General features: G+C 43.5%; 1 protein-coding gene across 2 annotated transcripts; it reads left to right on the plus strand.

Moving 5' to 3' along the window:
• Positions 1 to 1,331: 1,331 nt before the first annotated feature.
• Positions 1,332 to 25,032, plus strand: LOC115107120 (AT-rich interactive domain-containing protein 2-like). 2 transcript variants are annotated; one of them, XM_029630531.2, is made up of 21 exons: positions 1,332 to 1,927; positions 2,039 to 2,132; positions 2,958 to 3,055; positions 10,439 to 10,572; positions 12,948 to 13,166; positions 13,623 to 13,690; positions 13,931 to 14,000; positions 14,240 to 14,496; positions 14,665 to 14,761; positions 14,942 to 15,151; positions 15,496 to 15,663; positions 16,308 to 16,386; positions 16,615 to 16,749; positions 17,017 to 17,207; positions 17,460 to 19,819; positions 22,214 to 22,359; positions 22,628 to 22,766; positions 22,849 to 22,940; positions 23,043 to 23,166; positions 23,377 to 23,468; positions 23,617 to 25,032. In XM_029630531.2, exons 1-21 carry the CDS (start codon positions 1,836 to 1,838, stop codon positions 23,726 to 23,728), a joined length of 4,977 nt encoding a protein of 1,658 aa, XP_029486391.1. In that variant the 5' UTR covers positions 1,332 to 1,835; the 3' UTR covers positions 23,729 to 25,032. The 2 variants fall into 2 exon arrangements, with proteins under 2 accessions (XP_029486391.1, XP_029486392.1); XM_029630532.2 differs by having other exon boundaries at positions 16,311 to 16,386.
• The last annotated feature ends 219 nt before the right edge of the window (positions 25,033 to 25,251 follow it).

Genomic DNA, 25,251 nt, shown 5'->3' on the forward strand with positions numbered 1-25,251 from the left:
GTTATTAACATGAACTGTTCAAAACCAATATGCCTCTAGCAAGATAGGTAACGTTACAACTAGCTATCCAATAATAGCTCGCTACGTTGCCACCATGTCAGCAAATAAAACCCTTCTGCTCATGGAAGGAAACACGAAATATTTGCTTAATTCCAAACCCATTCATAAACTATCCTGGATCTAAAACTGACTAGCTATGTGGCTAACGTTAGCTGCTGGCTAAATGTGGCTAACTAGCTAGCAGCCACCGTCAACTAGTAAATCCGAAATCGAATGCCTCAATGTTGACGAGCCGCTAATCTCAGTATTGTTGCTATTTATTTCGCTGAATCGTTGATATCCAGTGGGTAAAGTTAGCTGCATCCATAGACTTTCTACTCCACAAAATGGGGTCTATTAACGTTTGTCTCCGCCATTTTGTGACAGAAATTTCTCTGAGCACAGGGGTACGTGTAATGGTTGAATGTTGTAACCTCGTCAAATAGATATCCGTCTGGCAGTTACAGAAAAGGGATCATGAGCAATTTCCATTCATCTCAGGAGACAAAAGTAATTTCTGACTGCTAGGCTATTGGGTCCAACACCGGTGATAACCTGGTAGCCAGTTGCTCTCAGGCAAGGGCTGCAGTTACTGGAATAAAGTTACATTACTAGCTATCTCCAATTAAAATATTAGACAATATGGCATTATCAAAATTGTAGCTAGATTTGGTAGAAAGGATAGTTGCGGCTATTGAAACAGCCAGGTGATTTCGTTATCACAATATAATCAAGAGAAAGTATTTGTGAACAAACAGTACTGATACATTATTATAACTCGTATTCATTTCTACATTGACAGTTTAGAGTTCCGCTCTGGGTCCAGCCAATTTAGCTAAGAACTGTCACCGCTTTGATACAGGTGTAAAGGAATGTGGTGTAATGGGATACTGCACTGAGATAATTAATATCACGAACCACTCATTTTGTGGATGAAATTAGCAAAACTGAATTTACTGTGGTGACATTATAAACTGTAATGATTAGTCTACTTAGTTAAGACTATTCAGAGAAAGCAGTCACTTCACTAAACTTTACAATTTAGATGAAACCATTACACAAATGAATTGCATGTCAGTTGCATCTAATATTGATCAACATATAGCCAACTTTGAGAATAAAGTAGGGCTATCACAGCACAGGAAAATATATGTAGAAACTCTGAATAATCTATTTTGAATGGTTGTCAACTTGTCACATTATTATTCTTATAATATATCCAAAAGCGCCCCTCCCCCACGAACAGTAGTAATTTTGTTCTGTTTGAACGGGTCTTGTACATTTCAGATGAGCTCTAAAAAAGACAACACTGTCTATTGTTCCAATAAACCGCTTTGGAGTGCAATACCGTTGTTTCTAGTAGAGGGCGCTGCGTGGCAGTACGAGCTCGAGGCCTCAGATCTTTTTGTCTGGAACTGGATCCCGCTGCCGCTCTACAGTGTGTGCGATTGCTTGGAGCTGCGTCCGTAACACACTGTCAAACCACTCCAAACGAACACATTTGATACCAAAACTATTAATTTAGCATATTTTACAATGGCAGTTGTAGTTTGCCGTTGAAATCGGTCGTTATTCTGGCTAAGTGTTTATTACAACTTGCAGAATCGGCTTGTTTTCTGTGTATAGCTGTGCATCAGTCTTTATTAGCGAGCTGGCGCTCTTCTTGCTATTAGCTATTTCTTTAACTTTTTTAAACACTCAGCTTCGCGAATGACTGAGCGCCGGCGGAGTATGGGATCCTTGGTGTCTTAGGAAGCGAGTGAGTGGGGGTTTAACCGTTTTTACATGCAAAAACAATGGCAAATTCGACGGGGAAAAATGTACTAGATCAGCGAAGGAAAGGACTGGCTTTCCTGGACGAGCTGCGGCAATTTCACCGAAGCAGAGGGTGAGAATGGGGCGTTTAAATACACCTTTAAACATCATGTACATATGACTATGGATGCTTACAAACAATTAGTAATACTATTCTCCATGTATTTAATTATTTTTCCTTCAGATCGCCGTTCAAGAAGATTCCTATCGTGGGTGGGAAAGAACTAGATCTTAATGCTCTCTATATCAGAGTCATTTCGTTAGGTGGATTTGCTAAGGTGAGTGCAACTAAAAGTGCATTTTCGCACTCTCGGTTTTCAGTGAACAGCTAGAGAACTCTCTTTCGGCATCCCTAATAGCTATTTCATACTAAAACGGCTGTAGGAGAGAGAGGATTGCGGTCGGCCTTGTGCTAGTTTGCCATCTATGCAATGTGGTGGCTTGTGTTGTGTATGGTTTGAATTGAAAGTCCGTACGGTAGCTGCACTGCTCGGAGTCTGAGTGCAGTAAGAGCAACTCGAAATTAGCGGGCACGTTTAACATCGATTATCGGCACTGGCTAGGAGGAACTATTCGCCGCGGGGGATAGGTAACATTTTGTGCAAGTAGATTTTTTACGATAATTTGGGGGAAGCTAGTTATTCGCATTAGCCATCTTTGGCTCTATGGCTGAAGACAAATGTAGGCCGCACACAGGCCTATTTATTGAAAACTGTAAACGTGAAAATAATTCCCCAAATAAAGACTGCTCGCCTTCATTCCATCATTGCTACTAGCATTGTGCTGAAGCGGGTCATCGTTGTCTCGGGCTTTGGAAGCTACCACATTTAGCCTGCACGCTTGGCTTGCCAGAAAAGTAATGTTAGCCAGATTGCTAACACTAGCTTGTAAGTAAGCCATCCATTTCAAGCTGTAGCTAGCTGTGAGTTGTTGCTTGCAAACATGGAATTAAATACACAGTTCTAGCTAATAAAAGTAGCTAACATTAACATCTTGTTACTAGATGCTAATCAGATTGTTTATGATTCATCTAATACATATGTTATGCATCCTGATATTGCTTAATTGAAAAATGTATAATAACATCCTTATTTACTTTACAGGTTTCTGACAAGAATCAGTGGTCAGAGCTGGGTGAAGATTTTAACTTCCCAAGGAGTTGTTCAAATGCAGCATTTGTTTTAAAACAGTACTACCTTCGGTAAGTGGCATGGTCTTGTATTAGCTACTACACTCAGACAGCATGTGGCAAATGTTTACAAATTGTGAGAGGCTGGAAGCAGGAAAGGACCATGCAACAATCCAGCATTGCTGACAGTTTCAAAGATGTTGAACACGGAAAACAAAAACACCATACTGGACCTTACATTGGCTGCAATAAGTATGCCTCATAGCAGTATGTTTTGACGTAAAATTTACTAAACTTTACTGGGTTAATGCAGATCACTATTTTATATATATATATTATTTTGTTTGTTATGCTGTGTCTTACTGCTGGGGATTCTGCCATACATCTTCTCTTTTGTAGATTTAAACTATTAGTAAGGGACATGAACTGGGAATGCTTTTTAAATGGTCCATGATTTGTGTATTACTGAATGCTGGCTGGTCATTTTGTAATTGAATAGGCTAGCTGTTGCCACAACTATGCAATCAGCGGCAAGTTACCCTAAACACCTTTTGCCCTCGGTGTAGATGTTTCACCAGCAGTAAGCCTGTGGCCATTGTGGAGCTGCTTCTCTACTCAAGTCTCCTTTTCCCTCCAAATTATTGCCATCATCGACACGGTCACCTGCTTTTAAGAGGAAGGATCACATTCACCAGTCTAGCCTAGAGGCTGCTTATATGACCCTGCGTTGCCAGTTAGTTGAAGCAACATATCTTTAATAATCCTGTTGCATTAATCACCTTCACAATTTGGGAATGGTTGAAAGAGCTCTAGGTCAACAGTCTGCAAGTAACCAATCTTGTAGGCATGTCAAATTCTTAACAAGGTTCACACAGACTCTACCTAAGTATCATAACTGCCTACAGATATGGCTTATGAATTTGAACAACTCGGCATAGGCCTAAAGATGTTATTTCCAACCTCTCTTAAGTCATCATGGGATTTTATATAGGCCCTACATGCAGAGCCAATGATAGGCCAAGCACAGTAATGAAGTGTTTCCAAATGGTCCTGGTTATTCCAGCATTTTTAGCAAAGGATTTCATTCTTGCTATCAGATGAACAATAGTTTGTTGAATTAAAATATTTTAACATTAACTTCCCATGCAAAGCTGATTTGATATTGGGCAGGCAATGTTACCCTGCGAGGTGTGGGTGCAGGCTGTTTTAGCCCAGCTGCAACACCTGATTCTACCAATCAACAAGGCCTAAATGGTCTTCAACCAAGAAACAGGTGTGTTGCTGCTTGGCTGGGAACAAAAGCCGCAACCCAGTGAGACAATTTTCCCCCCCTTTCAAATTGTCATTTGAAGAGTCATAGGCTAATTTATAATGCAGGGCTCCACAATGTGACCATTTTACTCACATATGCAATGTCGTCACAGTTCGCATATGTGTATCGTCAAGTACAAGTATTGTGATATTTTATTTAGGAGCACCAGTGCGCCTAGAAGAATGAAGGATTCTAACATTATTACTTCAAATATTTTTTGTGTGCACCTGGCTACATTTTCCGACTTAGTTCGCACATGTGCTCCTTGTAAAAAAAAGTATGCGTAGGGCCCTGTAAAACAATGTTTGACTGAAACACAGAGCTATAAATAGCCTAACTGACAGCACATCAGCAGGTTGGAAGGAGCTGTTGGGAGCTGCCCAGATGCATGCTTTATTTTGCCTCATATTTTCAAACAAATGCACAGGCCTAACCCATTTCAAGCCTGCATTTGACCTGACTGCCTGAAACTTTTCCTGGGTTTTACCTCATGACACAGCCCACTGGGATCACATAGAAGTTTGACCATTCTGGTCCATTCCTTGGAAGATTTTTTTCACAGCTTATATAGGTTGTTTATTTTTACCATACTCCTGTGTCTTTACCAAACAAAACATTGAATTGGCCAGGTTAAGACAGCCTTCTACCATCAACTCAAACTGGTTTAAGGGGGAGATGTAGCCCAATGCCAGGTCTCTCTTATAGGGTAAGCAAGCCTGTAACAGTGAAACTTATTGGAACCAAAGAGCCCTTTGGTTTAACTGGGAGGTGTAGCTCAATACCAACGTGGTCTTAAGGGCAAACGCTGAATAGTCAGAAATGTATTGAAGTAGGGAGTCGTTTGCTTGTTGGTCTTCTTGTACCGCTACTTAAATTAACATTGCCAAGCCACTTGTCAGTGAAAATAGTAAGTAATCATACAACCTGGGAATCTGAGCAATAGACTCAATAGTTGACCTCTGATTATCGTTTAATAAAACTGGAATAAAAATTCTACTTATGTGAAAGACAAACATGGAATAAATGAGTTGTTGCAGCTCAATTCAAGTCACTACAACCATCATGTTGAGGCACAAGTTCAACAGTCTAGTGGTTGCTTCCCCTTGTATCCTTTTATCTGCATTGGTTTTGAAACTGATACATGGGGGTAAGCAATATTGATGTTGTGCCTACTGCGTACAGTAAATTGGCTTTTGTCTGTCAATTTCCTTCACCTTAGTTAAGGTGCAGGAGAGGAGATCTCTTATTAAGACTGAGATGCAGCTTGTGAATAGACTGTACCCAACATCATGATGTTAGCACTGTGATGCCCATGCCAAAACAAGAGCTGGATTAGAACTACCTCGCTGTTTTCATGCATAAGTGAAGTCCGAGGCAATCAAGTTGTCTCATTCACACATCGTTTGCTAGTGAGATTAGCACCTCAACAAAGGTGAAACGCGGCAACGGCGTTTAGAGATCCGGTGTTACCCCGATGTCCCCTGATATCTGTATGTCTCTTTCTGATGTTAAATAGAGGGTGCTAAAATGATATAGCAAAACTCACGAATCAGCGAGCCACAGAAAACTAGCGAGTCTGCTGAAACTTTGGAAATGCATGTTATTTCGACAAGATTTTGCAGACAAGGTCAACAGTTTCCTGGTGTAACCCAAGCTGTGCATACCATATTCATTTTTATGAAAAGTCAGTTTGCTTTCTAAACCAGTGTCATATAAATTAGGGCTGTGACGATACTAGTATCGTGATATTTTTTACATGGCAAAAATACATTTACATTTACATTTAAGTCATTTAGCAGACGCTCTTATCCAGAGCGACTTACAAAATAAAAACACAAAGCAGACATCTCTGGTCCTTTAAAAACTTGCTGTATGTTAAGTATTGTGTTTTGTAGCTTGGAAAACACAGTGAACAAAAATATGAACGCAACATGTAAAGTGTTGGTTTCATGAGTTGAAATAAAAGATCCCAGAAATGTTCCATATGCACAAAAATCTTATTTCTCTCAAATGCTGTCCACAAATTTGTTTAAATCCCTGTTTGTGAGCATTTCTCCTTTGCCAAGATAATCCATCCACCTGATAGGTGTGGCATATTAAAAAGCTATTTAAACAGCATAATCATTACACAGGTGCACCTTGTGCTGGTGACAAAAGGCCACTAAAATGTGCAGTTTTGTCACACAACATAATGTCACAGATGTCTCAAGTTTTGAGGGAGTGTGCAATTGGCATGCTGACTGCAGGAATGTCCACCAGAGCTGTTGAAAGAATTGGATGTGCATTTCTCTACCATAAGCCGCCTCAACGTCATTTTAGAGATTTGGGCAGTACGTGCAACTGGCCTCAGACCACGTGTATGGCATCATGTGGGCGAATGGTTTGCTTATGTCAACGTTGTGAACAGAGTGCCTTCTGGTGGTGGGGTTATGGTATGGGCAGGCATAAGCTATGGACAACGAACACAATTGCATTTTATCTATGGCAATTTGAATGCAGAGATCATGACAATGGACCTCAGGATCTCGTCGTGGCATTCATCCGCCACCATCTCCTCATAGTTTCAGAATGATACTGCACAGCCCCATGTCGCAAAAATCTGTACGCAATCCTGGAAGCTGAAAATGTCCCAATTCTTCCATGGTCTGCATACTCAACAGACATGTCACCACCCATTGAGCATGTTTGGGATGCTCTGGATCGACATTTTGGATAGCGTGTTCCATTTCCCGCCAAAATCCAGCAACTTCGCACAGCCATTGAAGAGGAGTGGGACAACAGGCCATAATCAACAGCCTGACCAACTCTATGCGAAGGAGATGTCGCACTGCATGAGGAAAATGGTGGTCACACCAGATACTGACTGATTTTCTGATTCACAACCCCTACCTAAAGAAAAGGTATCTGTGACGAATATCTGTAATCCCAGTCATGTGAAATCCATAGATTAGGGCCTAATGCATTTCTTTCTATTGACTGATTTCCTCATATGAACTGTAACAGTGAAATTGGTGTTTTCTATCATCAGAACAATTACAATCTGCTAAAGTTGAATAACTCCATAGTTCCCCACTTAAGTCGATAGGACAAACTGTTGCGAATGATGGGCAGCAGAAGTTGTTCACTCTATAAAAAAGGTACACCCAGGAACCACTGTTTAAGAAGAGCAGCTCTCCCTACTCCAAATCCTATTTCCAATGCCTAGCATACATTACAAGACTTGACTGGCAAGTAGGACCTAACTTTGTGGTGGACAAAGAACTATAGAACGTCTGCTTGTTTGCAATTTGATTACAGGTGAAGCGCCATGGTTATTTGCTTAGGTTTTGTTCTGGTGTTCCGCCACTGTGTGAGGCCACAGCTAGCTCTCTCCCTCAGCATGCCCCCTTATTTTGTCACTGGTTATCTGCTTGCCATGCCTTTCTCTACTATTTTTGAAATTGTTAAACCTTGTCAGCAACAATAGCTAGGAGAGGTTTTGAATCACAGATATAACAGTCCAGAGGTGGGGATTGGAGATGTTGGGACTAGCGAAAGCTAGCCGAGGTAGGCAACACTACTACTGCTACTGGCCTAAGATTGGGCATGCTGTCCCAATGTTCTTTGACTGTGGTAAGCTCTCTGCAGATCACACAAAGAAATGTTTGAAATTAAATGTTTCTGTTGGATAGAAAGTGAGACTGACTTTAACTTTGCATCAAGCAAACTACACTCGTGGAAAATGTATTTAGGGGGCTGACAAATTAAACTTAGCCACCATTCTCATTATGTTAAGCATGGTCTTGAGGCCAAAGTGTTTTATTTTTTGTATAATGGCATTCTTTTATCTTTGTTGTGATTCCCACCTTGATTGTGGTTTAGCTTTCTTCTCGGTGTAGTTTACCATTGTCTCCCCCAGACCAGTTTCTTGTCCACAACCTAGTACTTGGATTTCACCCACCCCCACTCTCAGTAGTGGCCTGTATATAGTGCTTCCATTTATTATTTTATCAGCCATAAAACCAGCCTATCAATTGACATAGCTTTAGGCTACATAATCTGGATTTCTAATGTTGCTCATCGGTCTCTGTATGCCCCATGTTTAATAAGTTGTCTCTGTCTACTCAAATGAATCTGCAAGCATTTAATTTAAAGGTACAATAATATATATTCACCTGTTTATAGAACAGTAGTAATGCCAGTTAGTTTACTCAATCTGATTGTGTGTTTGTATGTGTGCTTGTCCAACAGGCGCACCCAATTTTCTCTCTCTCTCTCTCTCTCTCTCTCACTCACTCACTCACTGAGGCAGCCTTTATTGAGAGGGTTGCTCTTATGTCCTATCAGCTCTTGTATGATCCGGACAACCTTAAATTACATCAGTTCACAAACAGTCACCATTTGCAGTGATAGATCTATGGCTTCAGTTGGTTGCCTACGTTTTTATTGTGTGCCGTTCAGATTAATTGAAAAAATGTGATTTAAAAAAAAGTATATATTTTTTTGTTGTTGCTGGGGACAAAAAAATGAGTTAAGAGCCCTGTTCTACCTTAATTGCTTGTTTTTTCCCAGCTGATGGTATGACACATGCAATGACATGTCAACTTGATTGGACACTGATAATGAGAAGGCCTCCTAATTCTGTGTTGCTTTTCTGTGGCACTCTGGCTGTTGTCTTGTCAGAAGAATGGGTGCTTTTTGCCAGCCATGTATGAAAAGGGAAGTGCAGACATGAGCAGCTGCAACAGAACCCACCACCACCACACATCCCGCCTCCCCTTCTGCCCGTGCCCAGACAAGTGTGTGATGACGCTGTGCAGAGCCAGGGCCTCTCCAAACGGAGAGTTGGTGTATTTATAGTCCAGTGTGTCACGCGCCGTGGATGGGGGATTACCTTGGTCACAGCGAACCAGCACCAGCACTGGGACTCCGTTCAGATTGGAGCTCTCACTCTGACTCACGGCAGCACACACACTCCGCGCTTAGCCAGGGCTTTCCACGCTACCACTGGTGAGGTATTTTCTGTTGCCACCACTGCAGCATGTGTCTGTGTAAACAAATATTCAATGTGCAGATGTGTTGGTTCCTCCCTACCTAAACATGTGAGAGAAGGCTGCAGCACTTGTTAGACTTTCTCAACTCAAGTAAGGTTTTGCAGATTTTTTTGTAGACTTTTTTGGCTTTAGACAGAAAGCTGTCAGTCTTTTTCTTTCATTGAAACTCCCTCTGCTTTTCTGCACTCCTCCCCAGCTGAGCGGTTGGTCATTTGAATGAAGACATCACCCCAGTGTCTGGAATATTCTGTCTGTGCTGATAAGGTCATATCATCCCCACCTGTGTCACATCCAAGCTGAATAAACATATTAAGGAATACTGGTATTGGTTGTGACTCTTGATAAACTAGTTTGCCCTAAGCAATAGGGCACAAAGGATTCATCACTTGTATTCTGCTTAAACACTTGCACATGTCTTTTGATTCTTGAGTCAGCTAGGCGTAAACATAATTATTTCATCATAACCGATGGTCTCTATGTCAAACTTGGATTGGATTTTTATCCCCCTCTGGCAGTATTTTTCATTTCATGCTTTGTCGTGTAGTCATTCATGTTCACTCTGTCGATTTTAGAAGTAGGCGAGAGACATTGGTTGTGTTGTAAGCCCCGTTTTGTAGTTTGTTCCACTCTGCTGCGACTGAGTAGTGGAATTGCTTTGTGACTGGGGTTGGAATAGGATGTGGGCACAGATAGCCCAACAACATTAGTGTTGTCTGTAGGGGGACTTTGAAAATGTTAGGAGTTCACAGAAGTAGGCTTGTGAGTCTTTATAGGTCGGAGTGTAGCCTACCAGTTTACTTGTGTGGATTGCAGGCATTAACCAAATTCCTCAGAGTGGCTGTCATACTCCATTGGTAAATTATACAGTGGGAATGTGCCAGGGTGTCCAGTTTTGTTATCAGGGATTTGGAGGCACAACAGTTGATGTTGAAGCCACAGTCTAAGGATACAGGACTTATCCTAGTTAGGGAGATTTGAGGATCGGGTGAAACAGGATTATTTGCTATAGAGAGGCCATTCTAAATTCGATATTGTGGGGGGGGGGGGGTAGGAATAGGTGGGGTCTTAGATCAGTCACCCTCTGAGCATTAAGTTCTCTTTTGTCTACAGATATTTAGAAAAGTATGAAAAGGTCCATCACTTCGGCGAGGATGATGACGAGGTGCAGCCTGGGAACCCGAAACCATCTCTTCCAATTGGTGCAATCCCCTGCTCCTATAACTACCAGCAACACACTGTATCAGGTAAAGCTTTCCCTCTCTTTTACAAAGTGTCTTCAAACAACCACAAAGCAATAATTGGCTACATAAGTTCTGCCAAAATCTTGTTGGTTGGGCTAGGACTTGAAATACAATAAAGATTCTTGAAGGGATGGCCCCATATTTTGCTTTCGATCTAGTTCTTAAAGGGACAATGGTATTTCAGGATGGTGGCATATTCCAGGAAACGAACAGATGCAAGTATGATAAAAACTTAGTTTCTTATTGACACTTTGAGAAGAGTGATTTTATTGGACAGGTATTTGAGAGGTAGGGCTGGTTAATTGCTAGTGGTGGGGGGAAAAATAGATGCTTACATATTGGGATATTGTTTTTGATATATTGTTTTGACAACATCGCCGTATTCATTTTGTGGTAGTACCTGCCCCAAAACTCCAGTATTTTTCCTTGATGACTTGTTCTCATCTTCTTTTCAGCTATTTTATTTCCATGACTGATCAAAACTAGTTTTCTCATGGCTCGCTCTTGTCCCTCTGCAGCAGACATAAGGTGAGCAATATATTTGGAACATCAAATCGCAGTCAATTCACAGTATCTGATCGCAATACACATAGAATAATGAGAATCGCGTGCCGAATCGGCACCTAAGTATTGTGATAATATTTTATTGTGAGGTCCCTTGCAATTCCCAGCCCTAGTAATTGCCTTGGACCTCACGATACAATATCACTATACTTAGGTGCCGATAAGATATGTATGGAGATTGTATATGCATCACTATTCTGTATGTATTGCGATTCGATGTTCCAAACACATGCTCACTATACTGTATATTTGCTGCAGAGGGACAAGAGAAAGCCATGATAACTAGTTGTGGATGTTAAAGTGCTCACGTTGTTGGCTCAACATGCTTTCTTTTTTAATTAAATATATATATATATATATATATATATATATAAATAAGATGGAGAAAAAGCTACAGGATGATAAATACCTGATATGTGGGGCAGGTACACCTGACTAACGTTAACAACCAGCTAACGTTAACAATATGGTCACAGTAACGATGTAAAACCGGCAAAAATGATATTGTGATACTCTACTGTATCCATACTGTGAGGTAAAGCAACCACCCTTTGGTGGATTTTGGGATGCTGTGAAATAAATAAAAGTACTCTTAGGTCAGAGGACAACCTTGGTGTGTGTTTATCAAGGTGGATATTTCTTCAAGTATCGAGTGATGGGGCTGTTGAAGAACACCACCAACTCTGAATTGAGTTGAAACTTTACGACTCAAATGGAGAACATTATGGCCACCTTCAGCACTGAACTTCCTCTCAACACTCTTGACTGGGAGAACTAGGTCTCTTTCTACTCAAAGCACACATTTGTTAGTCATCTGAATGTGCATATACTGCAGGGTTGTTTTCTTTATCTTTTCAGAAAATTTATTCCACCTCATAACATAATCATAGATTCATCAAGATATAATTTGGAAAGCTCAAGAGAGGAGAATGTTAGCAAGACAACAAGATCTTAAAATGTATGATGAGAGTAGCCTATATTCCAAGAAAGAGGAGTTGTACTAGGATTAGTCTTTGAGCTGTTTCAGAACTGAGACGCAATGCACTTCATACGGTATTTGGGCTGCTACATTTATACTCCTTTTGTTTATGTGCAAACATATGGGCCTTTAAATCAGTGCTCTGCCACCAGAAGCTCATATCCTCCCTCATATTGCTGTTGAGATAATTGTTTGAATAATCTTGACTTTGGACAAAAATTGTAATACAATCTTGCCCAGGCCTGAGAGACCCCCATCAGTAAGAGTGCATCTGAACTGAGGTTGTCATTTCCCCAGGCATGCAGGCAATTTGCAACAGTGTGTTACCATGGTGCTGTGTGATGGTGCATTACCACCATGCCCGCTGTGTGTGAAGTAGCTCTAGTTCAGGAGTCCTGTCAGCTACACACACACACACACACGTGTGAAACAGATGCAAAGCTGCCAGCTGTGAGGAGTTGGCTATTTATATCCCATTGATTGCACCGTAATCAATTTCAAATAACTGAAATATGCCATACAATCATTGCCATGCCAGCAAAGTTATGCCAAGTGACGGAGGCTTCAGGAAGTTGCACTTGTTAAGCCCACCCCCTGCATGTGACTTTAATTACTGTTTCCTATCTTTGAAAGCATATTCATTATCAGGCAGGTGTCCCATTGCATGCAGTTGCAATCATTTTTTTAAACAGTCTAAATAAACTCCTAAATCATAATTTCTCAAGGTCTTTATAGCACAACATTGTAATGTTTTTGTATGTTTTCATCAGGCTTTCTTTACATTCACTTTGAAGTTGAAATTACAACTGGATTTGTGGTTGTTTTTTGTCCCCAGACTATCTCCGCCAAAGCTATGGGCTGTCCATGGAGTTCACGGCCCCATGCGACTATAACAAACTGGTGCTCTCTCTCCTGTCGGGCTTGCCCAATGAAGTGGACTTCGCAATCAACGTTTGCACTCTCCTCTCCAACGAGAGCAAGCATGCCATGCAGCTGGAGAAAGACCCCAAACTCATCACGCTGCTGCTGGCACATGCAGGCGTCTTCGATGACTGTACGTCTTCAACACCTTTAAATGTTCTTCATTAGTATCCAAATCTATTTTTGCAGGACAGTAATTAGAGAGATGTGTGTGTGTTTTTGTAATTTTTGTCTATCATGGGAACTTGGGGGAAATGTTGAAACACTCGCACTACTGTGCTCAGTTTCCCTTTTTGGTTCAAGTGGAAATGGGGAGTCAGTTGTTTATTCCCTTTCATTTGCCTGTATGGAGACTAGATGAGTTATTACGTCCTTGGTAAACTTGTTAATTTATAGTCTGAAGACGGTTGTGTTCAATGCAGAAATCCAGGCTTTAACACAACAAAATGTGAACACTGTGCATTCCTTTTCAAGGCACTGCCATTGCAGAACATTTTTTGTTGTTGTGATCCCTCAGGTGTGAAATTACCTTCTGTCTCAGAATGTAAGGGTTGGAATGTTCTCTAACGGTACTCTTGTGAATTTGCAGCACTAGGCAGCTTCTCCACTGTATTTGGGATGGACTGGAAGGAGCAAACCTCCCGGGACTTCATGAAGGTAGATTTGACTGAAAGACTCACTATATATGTATACTATAGGTTTGTAACTTACAAGGCTTTTGGTCAGAGGGAGGGGGAAAAAACGGTTGCCTCGCCTCCAGCCGTTCAGGGATCTTAGTGAAATACGGTGTGATGTCCTCGCGGGAGTACATCAGCCTTAACCGCTCTTGTTTTTTGTAGCAATGCATCTTTTCGGCAGTCAGTATTTCAATAATAATCTGTGAATATGATTCTACAGTTCTGGAAGGATGTGGTAGAGGATTCTGAAGTCCGGGACCTCATCTGGGACAAGACCAGCCTGACACAAGGTAAGCAATTTATGCTGACAGACCCAATTTTAAAAGACCCATGGCACAATAAAATATTTTTTGCACAACAATGGTAAAAATAGCACGTCAAATAAATATTACGGCAACATTGTTTTGTGGACTTTTTGTGTAATAAAGTATTTGAAGATTTCTCATAAAGACTCTTAAAAGACCATTGCTCAGACCCTCGATGTCCTTGGGGGATCAGACATTCACTGTTCTCTCTGCTCTTCTCCCAGTGACAGACACTACGCTGGGGGACGAGCGCTGGGGCGCCCTCTTCCACCCTCCACGCAACCTAGGCATCGGCGACATCGAGGGTCAGCGGGTCCTGCAGGTGGGAGTCATCCTCCGCAACCTCTCCTTCGAGGAGGCCAACGTCAAACTGCTTGCTGCTAACCGCACCTGTCTGCGGTTCCTCTTACTGTGCGCCCACTGCCACTTCATCTCCCTACGGCAGCTGGGATTGGATACACTCGGCAACGTGGCCGCAGAGGTGAGGCGTTTTTACTGTTATATTTATCTTCTGAATGTTATTACTTTCGTGCAGTATGGAGCTAATTAGTACTATTCAGTATAATGTTAGACAAGGCTGTAGCTGTTCCAGAGCATTTGTGTTATTGATGATTCCATGAATTAATATCTCTGTTTTCTCTCCCAATAGCTTCAGTTAGATCCTGTTGACTTTCGAACAACCCACCTAATGTTTCACACCATCACCAAATGCTTGATGTCAAGGGACAGGTTCCTGAAGATGAGGGGTGAGTGTCAGAGCCCATACTTTATCTTTGTCAGTGTCTGGGTCTGGGTCTTTTTATTACAAATTCAATGTCAGATTTATTTTTATATCACTGGCCTTGTAATGCGAAAGCAACTTCAGTAAGCATAAATTGTGATAAAATTTTCCCCAGAGCCTGACTATTTGTTCCTCCTCCCCTCAGCCATGGAGATCCTGGGTAATCTGAGCAAGGCGGAGGACAACAGCGTGCTGATCTGTGAGTACGTGGACCAGGAGTCATACCGTGAGGTGATCAGCCTGCTGTCGCTGCCTGACCTCATGCTCCTCATGTCCTCCCTGGAGGTCCTCTACCTGCTGGCCCAGCTGGGGGAGATCCCCTGCAGCAAGATCGCCTCCGTGGACAGGAGCATAGGTGAGATACCAACAACCTAGCCCTAACCATGGTACTAGTAACCTAGATACATGCAGTAGTATAAACAACCAACCAGAATGGAGTGGATGGAGAACCGTCTAACCAAGATAAAGTGTATGTATAGCATAAACAACTAATGGAGTGTTTGAGGTCAGTTTGATTAAGTATAGTCTCTTAGCATGGCACAGCAACCAAGCTACATGAATTGGGAAACAAACTGGTTGCACAGAAGATATTTGTCGTCTCTTGGAGGAATAGGAAATTCAATGATTTTCAAAAACAACCGTCATGCAACAATTTAGACCTTTCGTTATTAAACGGTGTATATGTGTGTCCCTGGGCAGATCTGCTGGTACGGCTGGTATCAGTGGATCTGCACACGTTTGGGCCGGATGCTCTGACGGCCGTGAGGCTGATGGAGCACCAGGCTGCTGGGCAGAGCCAGGTGGCAGAGGTGCGGCCGCAGCTTGTAGAACAGCTGCCTGCTCCGCTGCAGGGCGCACCCATCCCAGGTGAGCATCTTAACACTTAAACCCTGTCCCCTGATCTTCAGATGCACATAGAAATTAAATGAAGCCACGTTATATTCATGTTGTACATAAAATCAGAATTCAGAGCAAGCTGTGTGAGGGCAATAATTAGCCATATGGTATAAAGGAACAGTTCCCTGAGACAATGGCCTGAGATTATAGGCTCAGCTCTGTGGAGCCTTGCTCCTTGTCGTGTACGTTAGAGACTGATCGAAAGCTGACAGCTCATCAGTTTACGCCTCCCATAAGCCTCTGCATCCACTCTCTTCTGTAGAGACTTTCCATCCGTTGGTGATTTAGAAACATGGATGATCAGGCAAACTGGTGTAACCCGTATTGTATGCAATCAATCAGCTAAAGTTGATGTTTGCATGAGGTGCTAGGAATAATTGAAGCTAGGGTAAACATAGCAGTCTGCTTGTACAGTACTGTCACTGCTCCCTAGTGGGAAAAATGAGGAACAGCACACTAAACACACCATGTAGGAAGGGAGCACTGTTCTGCAGATTTGACAGTTCAGTCTCACATCAGAACAGAGGTGTTTTCAGCATAGAGAATGAGTTTATTCAAAAACGTTTGTAAGTTGATCAAATTAGACTCAATAATGATGTTATATCTCACTTCAGCAGCAAGAGTCCCTGTCCAGTCCACTCCCCCTCCTCCTGGTATTGTTGAACTAGATGGGGAGAAGTTTACAGTGCAGTGGTGAGTCTCTCAAACACACACACACACACACACACACACACACACACACACACACACACACACACACACACACACCCCCTCATAGTTATGCTCTCTCTGTGACACATCTTAGCTCTTTAGTTTCTCTGTAAGTTGAACGGTAGTTTTCGGGTCAAGCAGTCAGCTTGCTGGTCACAATTGACCCCTGAGTAGCTATAGATACATTCTGAGTCCCTTTGTCTCCACCAGGCTAAACGCCCACTTCGAGGTGAGCGGCGAGAGCTCCGTGTTGCGCTCAGAGATGTACTCGGAGTACCTCACCACATGCAGCAAGATGGGACGCGCTGGCATCCTGGCCTCCCAAGGCTTCCTCAAATGTCTACGGTTGGTTGGAATAATCCCATATTAAATCAATAGATTTAATTGAAAACCATCATCATTTGGAGTACACACAACTAGAAGTTTATACCGTTTTTTAACATTTACAACTGTGGTCCTGGAAGCCTTATATTCATTCATGTTGTGTTTTTTTCAACCAAGAAATCACCCTATGGACAAGTTACAATATAGTGGTCCAAATTCAATGACTTTGAGAAGCATGATTGACAAGGTGTCAACTGCACTCACACCATGTCTCTTATCATTTTGTAGGACAATCTTCCCAAACCACACAGTGAAGCGGCTAGAGGACACCAAGCCCAATGCTCAGGCACACATACACGTGGTGGGGGTCAAACGGAGGGCCATCCCACTGCCCATCCAGCTGTACTACCAGCAGCAGGCTAGCCCCACACCAGGGCCCAGGCACGACGTCCCTGTCGACCCCCAGGCATCCCCGTCAGGTAAACTCACAGTACAACTAACTACATTTTGTAGTTAGTGGCATTAAAATTCAAGTTTCCACATACCTTGAATGTTATCACAGCAAACGTCTGAAGACATAGTTGCTATACATGTTGTCTTGGAGTATGGTGAGACATACTTTGCAGTTGTGCAAATTAGACCTCAGTCAATGATTCTAATGTGTTCTTTGTTGTATCTCTTTCTGTGTTTACGCTTTGTTCCTGGGTATCCTGGGTTTGCCCGGCCTCCAGTCCCCAGCCTTACTGCTAACCCTGCAGCACCACAGGTGGCCTCCGCCATGCAGGATGGTGTACCTCACCCCCAAGTGGCTCAGACTGTTCCTCGGCTCCCCCTTCACCCCCAGGCTTCACCGCATCAGCACCCCCACCCTGCTCAGCAGGCCAAGCCAGGGGATATCCTCAAGACGGCCATGGTCCAGAGCTCCATCCCCACCTCTGGCCAGGTGGTCCAGAACCACAGCCCCAGCATGGCCCAACAGCTCCACCATCAACAAGTCATGGCGCCTACAGGGACCCCCGTCACACTGTTCCAACAGGTACAGCAGGGCCACATCTTCACGGCGCGGGTTCAGGGGGTGCCCATCGCGCAACGGCCGCCCCTGCCACACACTCCCTCCTCAGTACCCCAGGCCCTCTCCCAGGGCCCCCAGCAGGAGACGGCTGTATTCTCTTCCCCCCCACACTACGCTGCTGTGTCGGCCCCCTGCTCCTCGCTGCAAAACTTCCAGGTGGGCGGGGGCCAGGTGTTCACCATTGCCGGCGTGTCCAACACCCAGGGCTCCCGCGTCACTTTCCAGAACATCGCCCCCAAGCCTGCACCCTCGCAGGCCAGTGGACCACCAACAGCCACTCATAACCAGCAGCAGCAGTCCAGCGTTGTCATCGTCAGCCCCAACCTCCAGCAGAACCAGGCCTATGCCCCGGCTATCCATCAGATTGTTCTGGCCAACCCCTCCACCATGTCTGGTGGCCAGGCCATCCAACTGGCAGGACAACCTCCCGCTCCTTCCAAACCCCCACCTTGCCCTTCCACCATCGCTCCACTGCCCCAGGGCCTGCCCACTCCTTCCAACACCCAGATCCCAATGCAGGGCTCTGCTTCTGTCAGTCAGATGCTGTCGGTCAAACGGCAACCACAACAATTGAACCCCCAGCAGCAGTTTCACCCCCAGCAGCAGTTTCAGATTCAGTCCCAACCCCTGCCTCAGCAGCAGCCGCCCCCCCAGCCTACCTCCACAGAGTCCAGCCTGATCAAACAGTTACTGCTTCCAAAGCGGCCCTCCACGCCGGGCGGAAAGCTCATTCTGCCCGCGCCCCAGGTGCCTCCCCCTAGCAGCACGCAGCGTGCCCCAAGCCCACAGGTGCTCTACCAGTTGGCCTCACAGGGCCAGCCTCAGCCCCAGCAGCTCAATGTACAGCTGGTCCCCAGCCAGCTCCAGTCCCCAGGGGGGCCTCTCCAGACGGTGCAGCTCATCTCCACCAGCAGCCCCGCCACCATCATCCAGGGCCAGGCTCCTGGTGGCCAGGTCACCTTCACTGTGGTGCCCAACACAGGCTTCACCACTTCAGCCTCTGCAGCTGCCGCCCAAGTCAGCCAAGGAGCCGCTGCACCAGGCCTGCCAGCGGTCCAGACAGGCAACACCCTCCACGGGCCACCGCTGCCCTTCAGGGGGGACAAGATAATCTGCCAGAAGGAGGAGGAGGCCAAGGACGCCACGGGTCTGCACATCCACGAACGCAAGATCGAGGTGATGGAGAACTCCTCTCTGGCCGATGGGGCTGGCACCAAAACCAGCAACGGGGACCTGGCAGGGGCCGACGCTCCAGGGGCCAAGCTGCTTAATGGGAGGAAGTGCATGGACTCCAGTCTACCTCCATACCACTCAGGGAACAGCCAGGGGGCCTGTGCCAACGGACTAGCCAGCGAGAGCTGCCCCACCAACGGGAAGCAGACCTCTGGCCTGGCTAACCCACAGGAGGGCCATGTCGACCCAAAAAAGGCTCTCGTCAACGGGGTCTGTGACTTTGAGAGAGGGGACGCCTCCACCGGTGCCCACTTAAGCAAAAACATTCCAAATCACTTCGCTTCCAAACACTTGGGGAATGGGGAGGTGGGTCCTCCTCAGAAACTGCATGGGGCTCCCCAGGAGCCCTCTGTCCCCCAGCAGGATACTGCCAAAGCTGAGCAGGCAGAGCGCCTTGCCAATGGGCCTCAGGCAACAGGCCCCTTCTCTAACGGACCTATGGGGCCGGGGCCTAACTACGCACTGCCTGCATTCAGGCAGCAGCTGTTTCCCACCGTCACTGTAAACTCCCAGGGCGCCACGGGGCCAGGGACCCTGCCGGCCAATGGTTTGAGTGGTGAGAGCCGTGCGCACAAGAGGCCGGCGGAGGAGGACAAGGGGGCGTCTGTGATTCCCTGTAAGGTGGGAGTGAGGATCATCACCATCAGCGACCCCAACAAGGCGGGCTGCAGTGCCACCATGGTGGCCGTGCCTGCTGGAGCCGATCCAAGCACAGTAGCTAAAGTAGCAATAGAGAATGCCACGCAGCAGAGGAACTGCTCCACCATACAGGCATCCAGCTCTACGGTGAGTTTCACATAACTCAACAATTTGTTTCTTGTCCCAGTTTTGCAAGATGTGCCAACTTAGTTGGCTAGCAAGCTCATTAGATTGATGACTTATCTTGAATAATGAATTGGATCATTGACATTCTTGCCCTGCTGGTAAAACATGTGACTACGTTTTTCTTCACAAACATAAAATGCAGGGCTCAACATTAACGCTTGTCCTCTTGTCCGGGACAAGTAAAAACGATGCTCGGACAAGTATAATATAGATTGAAGTTCGGACAAGAGTAATAAACTTTTTTCTCATCAAACAATTACTCGGATCAGAATTGGATCAGAGGCCGACATTTGAATAATATTCCAATCTATTTTTTATGCACATTAATAAAAAAAGCCTACATGTCAAAGTGTAGATGATATGCATGTTGGCTACAGCCTCGCGTCCAAACCGATGCAGAATGCTGACATGAGGGAGGCACCAGAAAATGTAGCCAGACTTTTAATTACATAAGTATAGGTTGAACACCAGTCATGTTTGAAAAATATAATGAAGGACCATTCACGTCTAAAGGCTTGATTCGACATACTCAAGGCACGGTTCGTTCAGATCAAATGGTCACAAGACCGGCCTGTTGCGCACCGCACATCACCCACCTTGATTCTGAGTGGGGTCTGCATTTTGAAGTTATTTAAAGGGCAATTCCATCACTTTTCAACCTCATTTATCATGTCCAGTGTATACATGTGTGAAATCAGCACTTTTTTACAATCTGTAGTTACAAAGATGAGAAGGAAAGTCCTAAAGAAATGCTTCTCTGTGACATCATAGGGTAAGATATAAAAAAGTGTAAATCAACCTGCAATGTGTTTTCAGCCCAAGGTGGGGAGCAAGAAAATACCTCCATCACTGAATCTGTGTTTGAAAATAACTGATCATGTATTCTAAGTATAACTTTTTTTACTTTTGTTTTTTTCCTACAAGACGTATAAATGCACCGTTTTCATAAATGTTGAAACTGGTTTTGTGCTGGAGATAATGAACAAGAGGTTGGTGGAGTTGCCCTTTATCTGTTAACGTAATTGTTTGAAACCTTGATGTTTTGTCATTTTATGAAGCACGTCTTACCTTGTTTCATTGTAGCCAAGCATAATCCTAGTCATTAGTAACCCATGCTAGTTGATGCATCTTTAGATCTCCCCTTGCTTTATTTCTAACGGATATTTTCATATCTCATGCGGTGTGCTTTTGAGAACAATGTTTTCCTGCAAATTGCATTTTGGAACATTCGTGCATAGCCTACAGCCAAGTGCACATTGAGTTTATTGTATAAAGAAATAAAACGTTATCAACATTTTAAGCTAAACAGTCTGATCTGAGGCATCAGCCTCATTGCTTTTTAAAGTGTTTTAATGTGCAGTGGTTGTATGAATTTGGGATCTGTCATCCTCAAGTCTGTTATGATCCGTAGACATATTTTTCTATCGTTCCAGGGACAAAGCCCTTAATTTCGAGCCCTGGGGGGAATTATTTTAGAAAGAAAAGTGTTTGGTTGTAATTGTAATGTTGCAATATTTTATAGGCTACAAAGGGTGGCCAACCAATCTCCAGGAGAGCCTTAAAGGGGCAGTGTTGTAATTCCAGATGGGCTTGAATATGCAAAGAAGCCTACAGACAGTGTAGCCTACATTTGTCTGATTCTCTATGGTAAAAAATGTAGTCATGCATTTTATTTGTAAAGTGGATCTGTCAATGATGCAAAGATTGTGTTATTTGGGGGGGGCTTGAGTTTTTGCCAGTAAAACATCTGACCTTAAATGTCTATCCATCACATGCAACTACAATGCTTTTCTGTTGCTGTTATTTGGGAAAATCAACTGCATTGTGATGAGTAGGGTTAGAGGCCATTTAATGATTTATACAGACTGACTTTGAAAAGATGTAATTGTATTTTATATTGCACTTATTGGATTGGCAGGTGTGTGTGATCTTTAATTTCATCGAATAACAATGCAGGGCTTACAGTTGTTGTTTTTTACAAGCAAATGACTTGCATAAAACAAGATCAACGATGAAAGTCTTCAGGATCTAGGACCTTGAATAATTTATTCAAACTCTGTTCATATTTTCGTTTAATTAATTTCTGAAAATAACGAATAAGCAAGTGGTAGGTTATTCATATTGTATAATTTATTGTAAGCAGAGGATAGCTAGGCTAGAATCTAAATGTGTTTCTTCAAAATTAGCTTAATTTACCAATTTATCTTGTCATACTTTTTAAAAAGGTAAAAGAAATGCAACAACAAAAAATGGTGACTGTTTTATTTGGGGAATAGTCAAACACAATCACAACACAAAATATCACTTGCTTATTTGGTCTGATAAAGCTTTGCCTCTTTCCCTGGTTTTACGCAGCCTCTGCCAACAGTGGCTCAGCCTGTGCAGGGTGGCAGCGCCAGCCCCAACGCCTCCCTTTCTGGGCCACAAGCCGTGGTGGCACCCCCAGAACAGACCAGGAAAGCGGGACAGAACTTCAAGTGTTTTTGGCAATCCTGTAAACGGTGAGTTAATCTCTGTCCATATTGAGTTGACATACTTAAAGAGAAGTCCTTTGTTGTGAAAGGTGTGTTCATATCATGGCTAACTAAAACTGCGTTTAGACAGGCAGCTCAATTCTGATATTTTTTTCCACTAATTGGTATTTTGATCAATCACATCAGATCTCTTTCAGAGCTGATTGTTCAAAAGACCAATTAGTGGAAAAAACATCAGAATTGAGTCTAAGTGGCCTGTTCATTGGCTGTCCCATTTATATCTGTGTTCTTCCAGGTGGTTTGAGACGCCGTCTAGAGTGTTCTACCATGCAGCCACGCAGCATGGTGGCAAGGAGCTATACCCAGGCCAGTGCCTCTGGGAGGGATGTGAACCTTTCCCCCGACAGAGACTGTCCTTCATAACCCATCTACAGGTAAAACTACACCCTCACCTCTCAATCAATCAGTCCATGTTTGTGGGTTTTTGCTGACAATTATCCTATTTTCTTCCTGCAGGATAAGCACTGTTCTCGAGATGCCCTATTGGCCACACTAAAACTGGAGCAGGAACCGACACAGACGCAAGACCCAAATCAGAAAACTTCCAAGTATGTACCCTCTGGTTAGCTTAGTATGCTAGTGCTAATGTCCATTCTGGTGATGCTAGAATGCGCTATGTGTGGCTGACTGTCTTTTGCATTGTTCCACAGGCCTCAGCCAGTGGCAAGCAGCACTCCAGCCCCCCGAGCACAGAAAGCTATTGTCAATCATCCGAGCGCAGCCCTTATGGCCCTACGCAGAGGCTCTCGGAACCTGGTGTTCAGGGACTTCACTGTGAGTATGGCTGAGCTTAGCTGTTTGTTTACACTGAAGGTGTCCGGCTGACTTTTGACAGAAATGTATGATTTTATACCTGGAAGTAAGATTTATGATGTTAAACATTGCAGTCCTTGACTACTCCATATTTATCATATATTCCCACTTGGAAATATTTTGTTATCAATATATCTTGTAACTGATGAATTTCACAATCCTTTTCCTTAGGATGAAAAAGAGGGACCAATGACCAAACACATACGACTAACTGCTGCCTTAACACTAAAGAACATTGCCAAGTATTCAGACTGTGGTCGAAAGTAAGAACAATTATTTTGGCAACATTTACAGAAGGGTTATCTGAGGACTCCTCGTGCTGTGTTTGTTCGGAGTGATGAATCATAATCAATTAAACAAATGTTTACTGTTTGATGGAGTGTGTTTAATGACAGCTTCCTGTCTTCTCAGGTTGGTGAAGAGGCATGAGAGCCACCTCTCTGTGCTGGCACTCAGTAACATGGAGGTCTCCACAACACTCGCCAAATGCCTTTACGAACTGACTCGCTCTCTCCAAGCTTGAGCCCACAAGAGCAACCCCACCCCCAAAAATTGGAGAACCATCATTCAGGGGTGTCATGACAGTGGGGCACACAGGTGGGCAACACCAGACTATGCCCTTCTGACTCCCCTCCCTCACCCCACTGTGCTCAAATCCCCCCCCATCCCCCCATCTCCTTAACAAAACAAACTGCCACGGGGTCTTCCACCAGCCGCCCAAGAGGGGGAGCTCTTTAGACTGCTGCCCTGAGGGACTCTCCTACCGAAACCCTAAATACGAGCACATTTTTGTAATCCTGGGACTATTTGCAGAGAACTTATTTGAGTAGGAGCGGCAGTACGTTGAGGTTTTGCTGTGCCGGGGGAGGGGAATGGCTGGAGAGGGGGAGGGAGACGCAGCTGCAGGAGACTGGCTCGATTGTTTTTCTTTAGAACTTGATAGTGTGGTTTTCTTACTTGAGTCAATATATTTTCACTTATTTATTATTGAAATGAATACCATTACAATTAATGAAAATAATCTTGTAAATATTTGTGAATATATATATATAAAGAAAATCCTCTCATGCCGATACAGCCACTGGGGAACTTGCTCTGTGGAGTAATAGAAGCATTACTTTGGTAGAACCTTTTTTAATTTTTTTTTAATGATCCCTAATTACTTGTATCTAATGTGATTCTATACTCAGCAGTGGATGAATGTACTTAAAACCTGTAAATACTTCTGCAAAGGTACTGATGCTGTAAAGTTATGGGGGGAAAACAGTTTTTTTGTGGAACTGACTTTTTTTGTATAATAATACCTTGTAGAACTCATTTTGCTGGCTGAAAGAGTATGGAATAATATATCTCATGTCATTTTGTAGAAGAAAATAATATTGAAGGTATTCTCTCACCCCGAACATGTATCCACTGTAAACGTTTGTCATTGTACAAGCACAGTGCGTGTACATTTTTTTTTTTTGTATTTGTAAATTGGTTTAAATACATGGAATTTTATACAGGGTTTCTCCTGTGTTCTTTGCTTTATGTGCAGGTATATTTTCTTCACTACTTTTTTTCTATGTTAATATAGTGTGGCGTTTTATTGTACTATTTTTTTCATAATACCATGCCACATTCCGGCTCACGTCCTCAGACTATTCTCTCTATGGAGTGTTGTGTAACATTAATGACTGCCTGTTAGCGTCCGAGCGGGGCAGCCTACCCATCCTCATTTCTGCAGTGTCAGTAGGATGTGCTATTATACATAGACTTAAGTCTGTTAGATTGGCTTTATTTACTTTGGTGACTGTTTATAGTTTTTAAATAAAAGACTGAACTATTTGTCTTTGTTTTGGTGCTCTTGTTTTGTGGTGTGAGGAGGTAATGGGTGCCTCTGTTCTACAATGTTACATGGCTGTGATCATCTCCTTTTAAATACACATATTTAAATGGAAAATGGTTTCCCCTAAATGTGTATATTCTATTGATCAAATTACAACACAGTTAAAGAAAGTTCAGCTGTTTTTAGAAAGTTTATTTGTGAGATCTCTCCCAGTGGAA

Source organism: Oncorhynchus nerka, linkage group LG23 (genome assembly GCF_034236695.1).
Source record: "Oncorhynchus nerka isolate Pitt River linkage group LG23, Oner_Uvic_2.0, whole genome shotgun sequence".
NCBI lineage: Eukaryota > Metazoa > Chordata > Actinopteri > Salmoniformes > Salmonidae > Oncorhynchus > Oncorhynchus nerka.